General features: G+C 47.3%; 1 protein-coding gene and 1 long non-coding RNA gene across 2 annotated transcripts; one reads left to right on the top strand and one right to left on the bottom strand.

The window, feature by feature from the left end:
* Positions 1-774: 774 nt before the first annotated feature.
* On the bottom strand, positions 775-9,624 carry LOC309792043. Its single transcript, XR_014291597.1, has 3 exons — positions 6,416-9,624; positions 4,750-4,918; positions 775-909 (listed from the first exon to the last, which is right to left on the bottom strand). It is a non-coding gene; the product is annotated as an uncharacterized lncRNA (long non-coding RNA).
* Positions 9,625-10,476: 852 nt separating this feature from the next.
* Positions 10,477-13,806, top strand: CHRAC1 (chromatin accessibility complex subunit 1). Its single transcript, XM_082601301.1, has 3 exons — positions 10,477-10,726; positions 12,084-12,210; positions 12,792-13,806. Exons 1-3 carry the CDS (start codon positions 10,580-10,582, stop codon positions 12,914-12,916), a joined length of 399 nt encoding a protein of 132 aa, XP_082457427.1. The 5' UTR covers positions 10,477-10,579; the 3' UTR covers positions 12,917-13,806.
* The last annotated feature ends 1,379 nt before the right edge of the window (positions 13,807-15,185 follow it).

Here is a 15,185-nt window from a genome sequence, read left to right as displayed (position 1 = left end):
GCAGTCTCCCCTGTGCCCCAGGCTTGGGTGTCCGTGGTATAGCTGCCTGTCTTTCCATCTGGCTGTCTCCCAGTCATCTGTGCCCTCAGAGGAACTCTTGACACCCCTGGTTCCCAAACCTGTTCTTTCTCCATTCTTTCCATCCCAGAAATGGCCACCACCGTTTGCTTTCATCCACAGCCAAGGAAGCATTCTTGATTCCTTTTTCCCTCCTCACCCACATCCAATCTATCACTAAATCCTATTGATTTCACCATCCAAACACTTCCCAAATCCCTCCAGGTTTCTGTATGTCCAATGCTACCACGCCATTCAGAAACACCAGCAATTCTTGTCTGAACTGCCTGTTAACTGCTTCCATGATTACTACACCCCCAAGTTAAAATCATGCATCAGCCAATGACTTACTTTTGTAGAAACAGAAAAATTCATCCCACAATTCATATGGAATCTCAAGGGACCTGAATAGCCAAAATAATCTTTAAAAAGAAGAACAGGGCTTCCCTGGTGGCACAGTGGTTGAGAGTCCGTCTGCCGATGCAGGGGACACGGGTTCGTGCCCCGGTCTGGGAAGATCCCACATGCCGCAGAGCGGCTGGGCCCGTGAGCCATGTTCGCTGAGCCTGCGCGTCTGGAGCCTGTGCTCCACAATGGGAGAGGACACAACGGTTAGAGGCCTGCGTACTGCAAAAAACACACAAAAAAAACCCAACAAAAAAAGCTGTCATAATCAAAACAGTGTTGGTACTGGCATAAAGACAGACACACTAACAAACAGAATAGAATAGAGAGCTCAGGAATAAACCCTTGCATACAAAGTCAAATGATTTTCAGCAGGAGTACCAAGACCACTCAATTGTGAAAGGACAGTCTTTTCAGCAAATGACGTTGGGAAAACTGAACATCCACCTGCAAAAAGAATGACATTGAATTCACCTTATATACAAAAATTAACTCAAAATGGATCTAAGACCACAACTTAAGAGTTAAAACTATAAAACTCTTAGAAGAAACAGGAAAAAGCTTCATAGCATTGTATTTGGCAATGATTTCTTGGCTATGATACCAAAAGCAGAAGTGACAAAAGTGAAAAATAAATATGTTGGACTACATCAAACTTAAAAATTTGTGTGCATCAAGGAACACAATCAAGAGTGAAAAGGCAGGCATGGAATGGGAGAGAATACTTGCAAATCATGTATCTGATAAGGGGTTAATATCTAGAATAAAGAACTACAACTCAAATACAAAAAACAAACAACTGATTAAAATATGGGCAAAGGACTTAAATAGACTTTTCTCCAAAGAAAATGTACAAATGAGGGGATATATGTATACATATAGCTGATTCACTTTGCTGTACAGTGGAAACTAACATAACATTGTAAAGCAACTATATTCCAATAAAATTTAATAAAGAATAAGAAAATAGACAAATGGCCAATAAGCCTGTGAAAAGATGCTCAACCGCACTAATTATGGAAATGCAAATCCAAACCACAATGAGATACTACTTCACACCAACTAGGAGAGCTATTATCAAAGCCAAACAAACAAAAATGTTGGCTAGGGTGTGGAGAAACTGGAACCCTTATCCATGGTTGGTGGGAACACGAATATTGCGCAGCCACTGCGGAAAAAACTACGGATGTTCCTCAAAAAATTAAACACAGAATTACCATACGATCCAGCAACTTCACTTCTGGGTCTGTGTGTGTGTGTGTGTGTGTATATATATATATATATATATATATATATATATATATATATATATATATATGCAACAGTTAAAAGCAGAGACTGGAACAGATCTTTGTACACCCATGTTCATAGCAGCATTAATCACAATAGTCAAAAGGCGCAAGCAACCCAAGCACCCATGGATGGATGGATAAACCAAATGTGGTCCATCCATACAATGGAATATTATTCAGCCTTAAAAAGGAAGGCAGGACTTCCCTGGTGGCGGAGTGGTTAAGACTCCGCCTACCAATGCAGGGGACACGGGTTTGAGCCCTGGTCCAGGAAGATCCCACATGCCGTGGAGCAACTAAGCCCGTGCGCCACAACTACTGAGCGCAGCTTTGGAGCCCGTGAGCCACAACTACTGAGGCCACGTGCCACAGCTCCTGAAGCCCACACACCTAGAGCCCATGTTCCGCAACGAGAAGCCACTGCACTGCAACAAAGAGTAGCCCACACTCACCGCAACTAGAGAAAGCCCGTGCACAGCAACGAAGACCCAGTGTGGCCAAAAATAAATAAATTAATTAAATTAAACAGAAATCCTTCTAAAAAAAAGGAAGTTCTGACACATGCTACAACATGATGAACCTTGACGTCATTATGCTCAGTGAGCTAAGCCAGTCACAAGAGGACAAATGCTGTGTGATTCCACTTATATGAGCGACCTGGAGTAAAGTTCATAGAGACAGAAGATAGGAGGGTGGGGCCCGGGGCTGGGGGAGGGGCTGGGGGGTTAGTGTTTCATGGGGACAGAGTTTCACTTTGGGAAGATGAAAAAGTTCTGGAGGTGGATGGTGGTGATGGCCGCACAGCAGTGTGAATGTACTTAATGCTACTGAACTGTACACTTAAAAATGGTTCAAAAGATAAATTTTGTTATATTTTGCCATAATAAAAAATTTATCCAAAAAAATCATATATCAGCTCTCATCTGTCACTTTTCCACTGAAAACTCTCCAGTGACTTCCCACTACTCCAACCTGGACCTTAAGGCTCTGTACAGTGTGGCTCCCAGCAACCTTTCCCCTTGGCCCAGATTGCTCCCCCCACCAGATGCCAGCCCCTCCCCCTCCACTCCCCACATGAAAATCTCTGCAAGCTGCCTGCCTGCTGGCAGCCATCACCACGGTGGGTTCTGGTTTGCCCACATTATCCCTGTATTCCGGCCATTATCTATAATGACAACCTGGCATAATTATATTTTTACAATTTGTATAACTATATTCTATTGAGCTAAGTGATCATTATTATCATTATAAAATATTTATTAAGCACTTCTAGCCATGCAAACCTAATAAGAGGTAGCCTCAGCTCTTAAAAATCTCCCTTCCAAATTCCATCCCAAATTCATTTCAACTTTGGTTATTCCTCCTTCTTGGAGAAGGAACAGGGAACTTCTATGTTTTTTGCCTGGGGCTTTATATGCATATAAACTTTATACCATATAAGCTTCTCAGGGATGCTGGGGAGCAGATGTGATTAGCCTCATCTTACAGATGAGAAACAAGAGAGTCAGACTGCGGGAGCTAGTAATTTAGTAATTTAGGTCTTTGTGATGGCAAAGCCTTTACCACTCCTCTCATGTAATGTGATAGCTTGGCTTATTAGGAAGAGCTTCTTTTTTTGGCCTTATTTACATCTTACATGCCAAACACCGTGCCAGCCCAGTGGGATAAACACACAAGTAAACAGATCTTTCTAAAACAACGTCCTAAGTCGGGGGTCACAAACTCAAATGTTCACAGGAGTCAAGCAGGCAGTGGAAATGGTGAGGCAGACAGGTGAGTGATAGAGAGTGGTGGGGACGGTGGCCAACCCGAGAGCACGTGACTCATCTAACAACGACAGCCAACTTTGCCATGAGGCAATGTGGGGTCATGTTGTCTGCCCCTCCCACTCTTCCAGTTAGACTTATAAGTGAAATCTCCAGAATTTTAAATGTTGGCAACTTTGGCAGGTACTGGTCATTGCCTAACCTACAACCATTCCCTGCCTCAAACCTCACCTCCCAGCCCCTCAATTTTTGTCAGTAGGGATCAGATACCCTTTGATCTCAGGAAGATAGCCCCAGGGGATAAATCTTAATTGGTATAAAGCAATCCTAGCAGTCTCATTCCCTTTGGCCAGTAATTGGTCTCAGGTCCCAATTCTGACAAATGAGATGTAAGGGGAAGACTGCTAAGGAGATCTCCCCTTCCTTAGTAAAAAGACAAAGGCTTGACACCTAATGAGGAAAGAGCCTTTTGCCTATGGTCCTTTCCCCTTGTTCCTGTCTAATGCAGTGATGAAGTCTGGGACAGCAGTGGCCTTTTTGGAACCATGAGGCAATAAGCATGAGGCCTAAAACCAGCATGCCAAGAATGACAGAGCAGAAAGATGGAAAGACCCAAGGTCTTTGATGACATCCTTGCTGCATCAGCACCAGATGCGGCCATGGCCACTGTACATAAGCTCAATAGAGCAAGCACTGGGTAGTGCCAGAGGGTGGCTGGAGAAAGAGAACAAATGACGTGTACAAGTGAGGCATCCTGCCCCTTGTTTATTAGAGGCCTCCCGTGTAGGAGCCCTTTGGTGAGTATGGACACGGGCTACACCTCCCCTCACATCTCTCCTCATTCTGAGAAGTTCATCCACAAACCCCTTCCCCAGACCTTTTTGTCTTTAAGCCTCCAATCTTGTGCTTTCCAAGTTCCCAGACCATCTGATAGCTGCTGCCCCTGCATTGCTGTAGATCCTGGAACTCTGGCTTTCTCTCCGCCCAGGCAGGTGGCCTTCTGGGGGAACCCCTTCACCTCTACCTTTCGGGCACACTGGGGGAAGCTGTTTTGCACAGCATTCCAGGTCTGCGTGGTGCCAGCATATTACAAAGCAATCTATTAACTGGGTCTGCGTTTTCCTTCTTCACTCTTCTGCCCACAGAGAGTCCACTGAGGCCATTGTTGTGGGGTGTGGGGGATGGAGCAGGTGCCCTGGGAGTCTCAGCCACCTGTTCATGTGACTTACCTGTGCTTCTGGGACCTGCTCAAGGCTGATAGCATCGCCCACGTCGACCTCCCCTCGATGGTGGAGTGTGGCATGTGGCTCAGTGGAGCACGTCACACCCAGCTCAGCTCACACACTCACATGGGGTCTGGCATTTGGTCCCTACCAGTGTCCAGCAGAAAATCTGGAGCTGTGGTTCAAATGGAGAATAGTTATTTGTGGAAGATATATCTTTGCTCCAAGCCCCTGAGAGTCTGTGCTATGACTCTGTTATTGGGATCTGCCAGAACTTCTTACCACAGACACCCTGGCCTAGATCTGCAGAGTTATCTTGTGAATGGGTCAGAGCAGCACACTGAGATGATGTTCAAAAGTCTTTAAAAGTCTTTAAAAGTCAGAGAGTCACCAACGCAGGTCACTCCAAACCTCACTCCACCGGCTTAGCTAAGCAAACTGATCAAGCCCCTCCTAGCTGTTGGAGCGAACACACACCGAATCCAGAATCTCTGGTAAACTGGCTATACTGAGAAATTCAGCCCGAACCTACATTAAACTCTGTCCACCTGGACTGGGGCCGTTAGAATCCACTCACCTCACACTCCCCAAGTTTCTGATGATAAATGCATGAATATGCTGCAATTCTTTCACTGTGTGAACATCTCCTAAATCGGGCTTTGCTGTTGCTTCCCTGGGGCATGCTGGGATCTGACTCCGGTTATGGACTGGAGTTAATGAGGGGGTGAGTCTTGAGAAGACTCAGCATCCCTGTTGCCAGGTAAGCACAGATGAGCTCATTAATAGGACTTCAAGCAGGAGAAGACTGATCTCAGGCAGGCAGGGGGGCTATTTCCACTGACAAAGAGGCTCAGAGGGATGGGGGGTTAAATGACTGCTTGTATCCTCCCAACTGTCCCTTTTCTAATTCTCAGGACCCCTCTCTTCCCAATAAACAGCCTAACTTCACAGAAAAGCCCAGGTGAAGCTGTGAATTCAACTTCTGTCATAATTATGCCTCAGGTAGGATTAAAGGCAGGTGTGACCTTTAGCCCCAATAGCCCTGAGGCTACAAAAGATAAGGAATGGCTTAGGGCTTGATCTGAGAATTTATAGTCCGAGCTTTCAATTTTCTTTCTGAAACCTCTCCCAGCCTCACGAGAAGCCCATCCCACAAGGCTCCACCGACTTGGGGCAGCCTTGTCTTCAGCGAGCCGTCCATCCAGGCAATAGCAGGTGACAACTTAGGTGACTGTTTGGCCAGGGCATGCTGTCAGGGAGGTCATCCCTGCACCAGCACAATCAGATCAGATAACCAGCCCCAGATTCCCATTTTCCTGGGTCTGTTTCCTGGGACCAAGTACATGTGTTTCAACATTCAACCAGGAAAGCAGAAATTTCTTTAGATAGTTCAGACAGAGAGGGATTTAAGGCCGAGAATTGACTTCAAGGATGTGGAAGAGCTGCAGGAGCACGAGGGATGTGGAGCTGAGGTGCTGCTCAGAGATCAGGATGCTGCTACTATTCCTGGCTGGGGGCCGGGCCCACACTCCCCGCAGACGACCCCCACCCAGTGCAGACGACTCACTGTAGCCACTCCAATCCCTCCTCCCCCCCCCACCCTCCCCCACCACCCCAGTCCCCACCTCCCCCCATCCCCACCTCCCCCTGCCCCCCCCCCCCGTGTCCCTACCTGCTGCCAATGCCTTCACACAACCGTAAAACGATGTCTCCTCCTCCATCCGCAACTGCACTCTCTCACCTGGGTCTCCCACTGGCAGAATCTAACCAGAAGCCAGCTGGCGGAAGATTCTGGGAAGTGTAGATACCCACCTCCCAGCACCCCGGGTACAGATACAGCAGGGAACAAGGAAGGCAGCAGAAGCAATGGGCACACCTGAGATGTCGTGAGGGTAATTGGGCTGATGGATAGGAGCACCAACCACAGGATGATCTGCTAACTCATTGTGCTTTTTCTAGTGCAGGGAAGCTCTGACGATCATAGATTGCTTCATTCTCCCACTGTCTTAGGTTTGAAGCTTCTTTCTTTTGAATGCTGAGCATTTTCCCCCTTTTCTGCAGATTTGTCTTTGCCGTACTCCTTACTTCTCAAAATGATCAGTGACAACAAGATGCCCTGGCAGTTCTGCAACCTGAGCTTCTCACCCTCGTCTCCTTGAATTCTTCTGGCTCTTTTCTGAGCCTTCCTCTTCTGTCCTCTTTCCTAAACTTAACCCATCCTGCTCTCAAACATGCCAGAAGAGAATGACAAACCTGATCAAAAAGCAGTAACCTGCTAGAGAAGCAAAACATCTAAAGACTGAAAAATGTCAGCTTGCTTCTCGTGTGGACCCAAGGACCCTCTTGCACAGCTAGCTTATGGAGGAAAGGCACTCCTTTGCTTTGGAGCTGAATCCTGCAGGCTGAAACAGCGCCTTCTATCTCTGCTCTGCACAGGGCATGGTGCCATTCAGTCATCCCTCGGCAAGCGGGAAGAGCTTTTAAGTTAGATCCACTCCCTTGCTTCAAGACTCTTGTGGCTTTCCATCGCTCTCAGAACGAAAGCCAAGCTTCTCACCTGCCTGCCCGAGCAGGTGGCACCTAGCTTGCTCATCACCTCTCCAGTGCTGTCCCACTCACTAAGCTCCAGCCACACTGGCCTTTTTATTCCTCAGATTTGCCAAGGCGTCTTCCTTCTCAGGTGTTTTCCCACAGGCTATTCTGTTCAGAGTACTCATCTTGTCCCAGCCCTTCTGCATGTCCTCCAGATCTGACCTTAAATCTCACTTCTCAGAGAGGCTGTCTTACTACTCTCACACTGGTCTGTTTCCTCATAGCACTTACCACAGGAGGTGTTATTTTTCTTGTCTCGCTTGTACTTGAAACTAGGCTCCATGAGAGCAAGGACCATAGCTGTCCTGCTCGCTGCCTGTACCTTTCCTTTGTGCCTAGAAGTGCCTGACATGTACTGGGTGCTACTGGACCAAGACCCGAGGTCACAGTGGTGAAGATGACACTGTCCTTGCGATGTCCTTGTGTCCTTGTGATGACAAAGCACACAGCAGGTGCTAAGATGACTGGGTCATCACGGCTGAAGGTAGATGGGAAAACTTCTCTGGCACTACAAACGTCAGCAATCTGGGTCATCTGGGCTCTCCGGCCTTCGCTCTTCAGGAGGACTGAAGAGCAGTGATTTTCAGAACCCACTAAACTTGCAGAAACACGCTCTGCAAGTACGCATTTTATATTTTGTAATCATTACCTAAGTGATGGACAGAATGGAAATCAGAAAGGTTAAACAAGACCTACTTTTAATTTTCCAGACTCCTTTCATATGAACTTTGAAATCAAAGTTGATTGGAGTGACAGGACCTTGCAGCTGGAACCCTGAGACTTTACATAGTAGTTTAGGCTTTTGCAGGATGCTGTACAGTTGACAAAGAGCTTTCTCGTTCTCAGCTCCTTTGATGCTCCCTGCTGACCTGTGAGGGAGGCAGTGCTGGATGGATGGGGGGACAACTTTAATCTTCATGTACCAGGCATGTTCACACCTTTTAACAACCCCAAGACAGGTGCGACTCTCCTGTCTCATCTTTGCAAATGAGGAAACAGCGGTTCAGAGAGAGTACTTGCTTTGCCTGGGGTCATGCTGTTGTAAATGGTGGGACAATCTTATTCCGCCTCCCAGCAGTATCCAATCCAGTTGATCAGTTTCTCCTTTCAGAAAAACTTTCTTCGAATGACTTTATGGACACATGATCTCTTGGTTTTCCTCCTACTCAATGGCCACTTCTTCCCAGTTTCTTTTGCTGGATTTTCCTTCTCCTCTCCATCTCAGAACGCCGGAGTATCCCAGTTCGTGGTCCTCAGATCTTTCTACTTTATCCACACTCCTCCCAGGTACTTTCACTCAGGTCCTTGGTTTTAACTCCCACCTAGACAAGGCTGGCTTGTAATTCACTGCTCCGGCCTGAACTCCAGGCTGGAATAGCCAGTTCGCCCCTCAACATTGCCACGAGTGTTCACAGGCAATTGAGACTTAACTTGCTCCAAACTACGCCTCTGCTAAATGTGCTCCTCCCGCAGGGTTCCCCATCTCAGTAAACAGCACTACCATCCTTTCACTCATACTCCACATCACATTAGCAAGACTCTGATGAAATAAAATTTCTATTTCAGGGCAGGACAAGGAAAAAAATTAATCATAAAATTCTGTTTGTTTGGGCCTCGTCCCTCTCTCCCTAACGTGCAGTGTGCACCGGCACTATGCGTTAGCGCTCCGCAAAGATGGGCGTGCCTGCTCAACTGTAAAGATCAATTTTTTTTTCTTTCTTCTGACGCTAGCAATGTAACTTCTTAAAAGAACACTGTTCTTTCCCAGCTCTGTAGGGGGTCATGGTGACTTGCTGCCCGCTTTTTACCTGCTTACCTGGACTATGTATCCTTGGTGAACTTTAAGTAAAACATCAGTATGTCATTTTTTTTTTTTTTTTTTTTTTTTGCAGTACGTGGGCCTCTCACTGTTGTGGCCTCTCCCATTGCGGAGCACAGGCTCCGGATGCGCAGGGTCAGTGGCCATGGCTCACGGGCCCAGCCGCTCCGCGGCATGTGGGATCTTCCCGGACCGGGGCACGATCCTGTGTCCCCTGCATCGGCAGGTGGACTCCCAACCACTGTGCCACCAGGGAAGCCCCAGTATGTCATTTTGACGTACGATCCTTTGTCTCAAAAATGTACAGACTATACCTTCGACTTCTAACAGGAGGAAGAGCTCTCAGAGCTTTCTGAGAATCTGCTTCCCAGGTGATAATCCTCAGTTTGGCTCGAATAAAATCCCTTTTTTTCTTCTTGATAGATAATTGAATTTTCGTCGACAACCGTTGGCTCTACAAATTAGATCCCCAATCCTACCCTACTTCTACCACCTCCACTGTAGTCTAACCCACCGTCCGCCTCCATCCCCGTTACAGCTTCCTAACTGCACTCTGCCCGCCTCCGTTCTCACCCCTCTCTGGTCTATGTACACACGCCAACCTGAGTATTGCTTGTAAAACTTAAGTGGGACCACCTTACTCTTCCCCAGGCCTCCCAACTCTCTGGGAAAGAATTCCATGACGTACAAGGCCCTATCTGGTCTGGCCCATGGCTACTTCTCATCATTCTTCTCCTAGCTCATTTCGCCTTAGCCACACTGGTATCCAATTCATCACCTGCAGTCACCTTCTACTCTACAATCTCTTTGCTTCCACCCTTACAACCTCCCTATCCTCACGACTCCCCTCTGGTCTATTCACACTCAGCAGCCAGAGGGATCTTTCGAAAACTTAAGACACAGCCCATCATCCCTTTGATACTTCCCATTTTTCTTAGAATAAAATCCAGCAGGACCTAGTCCCTGGCTACCTCTCAGACTTCGCCTAGCACACCTGGTCCACACAGTGGTCATTTTGAGCTTCCTGAAAGGCCTTTGCCTGTCGCTCCTTTCCCCGGCAAAGCGCTTTCTCATAAACAGGGCTGTTTTCTCTCTTCGCTGCCCAGCCTTCTCCTTTACTGCCCCGGTTTCTATCTTCTTAAACTGCTTTGTTTTCCTTCATGGTACTTCTCAGCATCACACAGGTAGAACCCCCACCGACGGTCTCCCCCAACCCCCTCCCCGCCGTATCTGCTGGCCGCCCTTCCGCTCCGTCTGCACAGCCTCGGGGGCGCGCGGCATCACGGGGCTTGTAGTCCGTCCCGCGGCCGCGCCTCCCGACACTACAACTCCCACGGGGCAGCGGGACGCCGCTCCCGCACCGACCGTGTAGGCCGGCCACCTCGCGGCGGTTAGGGGCTGCCGCCGCGGGGGCGGGGCGCAGAGATGGCGGACGTGGTCGTGGGCAAGGAGAAGTGCGGCGAGCAGCGGCTGGTGTCGCTGCCCCTGTCCCGCATCCGGGTCATCATGAAGAGCTCCCCTGAGGTGTCCAGCATCAACCAGGAGGCGCTGGTGCTCACGGCCAAGGCCACGGTGAGGCGGGCAGCGCGGGGAGGAGGAGCTTGGGGCGGTGGGGGCCACCCGGAACCATCGCACCCCGCCGGGCCCCGCCGAGCTGCCCAGTCCCCTTCGCGTGCGCGCGCGCGTCCTTTTGAGAGCCGCCTCACTGCCCTCTCACGCCGCGCGCGCCCCAGCTCCCGCGCGCGCTCTTCGCCCCGCCCATCCGGCGCCTCGCGCGCCCGTCTCCCCGCCCACTCCGCTCCCGCCCTCCCTCGCGCGCTGGTCGACACGCCCACTCCGCTCCCGCCCTTCCTCGCGCGGGTTTGGCCTGGGCGGTGGCTTGGAGGCGCGCGGGCCTTCTTTGGTGCCTCCTCCTCCTCCTCCTCCAGTCACCGTACTCCGGGCCCCAAAGCCTCTCCTTTTGTCGCTTCCGGGCTGTTTCGCGGCTTTGGGCCCCAGCTCCTCAAAACTGTTCCTTGAGAGGGCCGGCGGCTCCCTCAGGAGGTACGGCCCGGCCCAGCCGCTCGCCCGCCCTCTCCCAGTCTCCTGGGCCAGAATTGAAGTAATTTCGGGGGCCTCAGTTTTAGCCCCCTCCTAGGTCCAGATAGATGATTTTGTCTCTTAATTTGGTCTAGGTAGGCCAGACCTTCCTGTTCTTACCCTGGGCCAGGTTTCTGCTGCAGAGTCTCCCTCACTTGCTTTAACTTCCCTTCGAGTCTGTTTCCCAGGCTGGCTAGTTCGGTAGACGGCGTCCGGTACGGTGCGTTGGTCAGAGCTAAGGGAGGGGGGGAATCACATGGTCTGGGGGTAGCCGTACAGTTTCGTTCTGTAGGTCTTAAGGAATTAAGAGATTTGCAGGCACTTCTTTAATCCCTTCTTGACTAACTTGGATGGAATTATAGTAAAACAGAGGGGCTCAGCTCAGATGGGCTGCCCTCGGAAAGGTGTCCGGGCAGAATGGCAAGCTGACCATTTTTTACCTTCAAGCTAGTGACTGTTACAGTTGTAGGCGGACCACCTTAGACACAGTGTAGTCAAATACAAGACTAAAAGTCTGTTCCTGGCATAGAATTTTTGGATGGTCTCTTGCCCCCCTTTCTAACTGTAGCGATTGGGCATTAAACAAACACGATTCCTTGTTGTATGGCTTTTCAATATGTTTCGTAAGTTAGAAATCTAAAATAAACTTCCGGGAAATTCCTGCTGCCCTGCCAATTTTAATTCAGCCTTGCTTTCTTTCCGGCCTCGTATGTCTCTTCTCCAGAGATTTTCTGCAATTCGATGAACCAAGATAATCTGAAATCATCTAAGCTTAATGTAATTAAAGAGTAAGGTCTGTGGTAAATTTTCAAAGCACACCTTTCATCTTAACTTTCTCATTTTCTTTCAGGAACTCTTTGTTCAATATCTCGCCACCTATTCCTACAGACATGGCAGTGGAAAAGAAAAGAAAGCACTCACTTACAGTGATTTATCAGATACCGCAGAGGAATCGGAAACGTTTCAGTTTCTTGCAGGTACTTAGCCTTTGAAACATTCTGGTTAAAAAACAGCTTTTTCCCTGCTCTTTTTCTGCTTTCACTGAAAATGACATTTTGCTGCTCTCTCCAGGTGTCAGAGTTTACCTGGCTTGGGGCGAGAGTTTTAGTTTTGTTTAGTGGAGCATGTTTGTAATGCAGCTCACCTGGAGTAGGAATTAAGTTGGCACCTGCACGGGGCTGTCTGGGTGGATGTGGGAGCTGGGCAGCCCACCCCCTCAGACTCGTCCTTACTTGGCTGGGGAAGCAGAAACCCGTAGTTGTTGCTGTGGAACAGGCTGTGTGCACCACAGCTAAAAAAGAGCGTCCGGTGACCCTTGGGGCCAGCCGCTGTGTCAGGTGGGTCCGGCAGGGCCGCTCCTAGTGGGTGCCAGGACAGAGCAGAGTGTGGTTTGCAGGCACTGGAATAGATACAGGTGTTGAGCCTTCGTCCAGAGGCAGTGCTGGTTTCCTGCTACGTAGTCTGAATTTTGACTTGTCTTGGAACCTGTTTTGGAGGTCATAGCAGGAACTAGCACGTTTGAAATTTGCATTGCTGACGTTAGCTTTATGTTTTTAAGATATATTACCAAAGAAGATTTTAGCTAGTAAATATCTGAAAACACTTAAAGAGAAGAGGGAAGAAGAGGAGGAGGAGGAGGAGGACAACAACGATGAGAGTGATGACGATGAAGCGGAATCCTAAACCAAAAAAAGTGCTTTAGAGATCAGCCTGGTGAGGACCCTCATGGATCAGCACCTTTGCTCTGGAGCAGGCATTAGTCTGTTCACTCTTCAGAGACTTCACGTATATTATGTTCTTTCCTGGCTGAGACCAAGCATAATGTACCTCTGCCATAAATAGCCAAAAGGAAAGGAACCCAGACAGCAGCTTCTCTTCCCCAGGCCCACACTGCAGCTGGAGTGGGAGAGGACCAAGAAAGGGCTGCGTACCGTGAGACACAGCCAGTCTGCAGCTGTAAGCTATAGAGGCAAAGACAACTTTGCTTAACTTTCTAGTTTACAGATAGATTTTGAAGAACTTCTAAATATCAGTGTGTAAATTCACATATGTATATTTTGAAATTCGTTCTTGTGAACAGCTAGATCCTGTTTTAGCTAAATGTGTAGTCTCTGGGTAGTATGTTACATTTGAATTTTCGTATTTGAAGAAAATTTCTGGCTTTGTGTATGTCCAAATACTGAATTTTTTTTTAACTGTAAAGAAATAAATTTTTCTTTTTTAAAAGCTGTTTATATATTTTTATAGTGAAATGTTTTATGGAACTAGTTTTAGAACCCTCTATTATTCTAATGCCCTGCTTATTATCTGGAAACATTTGTGAAATTTAAAAATGAGTACTTTCTTCTTTTTATTTTTCCTTTTTATTGGCGGCGCCGTGAGGCATGTGGGATCTTAGCTCCCCGACCAGGGATCGAACCCGCGCTCCCTGCAGTGGAAGCGCAGAGTCTTAACCACTGGACCGCCGGGGAGGTCCAAAAATGAGCACTTTCTAATACTTTTATTCCTGGAGAAAAATTTCAAGTCAAATCATTAGATCAAATACAGTAAGAAATATTACCTCTGCATAAGCACGTTTTTCTTAAAAAATTATGAAGCATTTTGTATACTGGAGATCACTCTCATTTTACTGTTCCTTTCTTTACACCCATAGTAATTGTTTTTACTGTCCACAAGAGAAAACCATAAGCCCTATTTTTTTTCACATAGGGTAAATTTTGGCTTTTGCCTTTTTTTTTTTCCAATTGAGTTTGAATTTTCATCCAGTAAAATCACCCTTTAATGTCCATTCTGTTGGTTGTGTAAGCAATCAATATATAGAATAGTTCCATCACCCCAAATATTCCTCTGTATACCCTTGGAGTTAGTTCCTTCCCTTATCCCCAGGCAACCACTCACTGATGTTTTCTGTCCCTCTTGTTTTTAAAATTTATTTTAAACTATGTTAAAGTCCACTTTTTGGTGTACAGTTCTGAGTTCTGACAGACGCAGAGTCGTGTAACCACCACCACAGTTAAGATAAAACCGTTCTGTCGCCTGCCCCCAATTCCCTCGTGGTCAGACTCCTTCCTACCCTTTACCTTGGCAGCCACCGATCTAGCTATTCTCTGCCCCCAGAGGAGGAGTCAGCAGACTTTTTCTGGAAAGGGCCATGTGGAAAATATTTGAAGTTTTATGGGCTACATAATCTCTGTCACAACTAGTCAACTCTGCTGTTGTAGTTCAAAAGCAGCCACAGTCAACACATACAGGAATGAGCGTGGCTGTACCTCAAAAAAACTTTATTTCTGTACACTGAAATTTAAATTTTAAATAATTTTCATGTGTCATGAAATCTTTTGCCTTTTTTTCAACCATTTCAGAATGTAAAAGCCATTATTAGCTTATAGGCCATACAGAAACACAGCAGGCCACATTTGACCCACAGACCACGGTTTGCCCACCCATCTTTCCAAAGCGTCATGTAAATGGAATCACATAGTAGTAGCCTTTGAATCTTTTTTATATTTAGCATAGTGCATTTGAGATTCATCCATGTTGTTGCAGGTATCAGCAGTCTGTTCTTTTTTATTACTGAGTAGCATTCCTTTGTATGGATATACCATTTGTTCATCCATTCCACAGGTGAATGGATAATTCCCAATTTGGGTTGTTTCCTGTTTTTTCTTTTTCTCTTTCCTTTTAAAAATCTCAAAAATTTTTCTTGTTTCCGTTTTTGATGATTACAGATAAAGCTCTATAAGCCTTTGGTACAGGTTTTGTGTGACCATACGACTTCATTTCACTTCAGTGGAATTGCATATTTCATTTTACCAGAAACCACCAAACTGTGTTCTAAAGTGTCTGTACTACTTTGCATTCCCACCAGCAGTGAACCAGAGCTTCAGCTGCTCTGCATCCTCTGCAAAACTTGGTATCAGGTTTTTTTGCTTTAATTTTAGCCATTTTAGTG

This window comes from Mesoplodon mirus (assembly GCF_964341445.2).
Source record: "Mesoplodon mirus genome assembly, chromosome: 16".
In the NCBI taxonomy this organism is placed as follows: Eukaryota; Metazoa; Chordata; class Mammalia; order Artiodactyla; family Ziphiidae; genus Mesoplodon; species Mesoplodon mirus.
The sequence above is the reverse complement of the archived record's forward strand: the minus strand, read 5'-3'. Positions and strand labels throughout refer to the sequence as shown.

Bases quoted from the DNA above. Each gene is read 5' to 3' on its own strand.
- CHRAC1 (XM_082601301.1), top strand. From the start codon at position 10,580: ATGGCGGACGTGGTCGTGGGCAAGGAGAAGTGCGGCGAGCAGCGGCTG. The intron at 10,727-12,083 runs GTGAGGCGGGCA...ATTTTCTTTCAG, and splicing joins TGCTCACGGCCAAGGCCACG to GAACTCTTTGTTCAATATCT. The intron at 12,211-12,791 runs GTACTTAGCCTT...TATGTTTTTAAG, and splicing joins AACGTTTCAGTTTCTTGCAG to ATATATTACCAAAGAAGATT.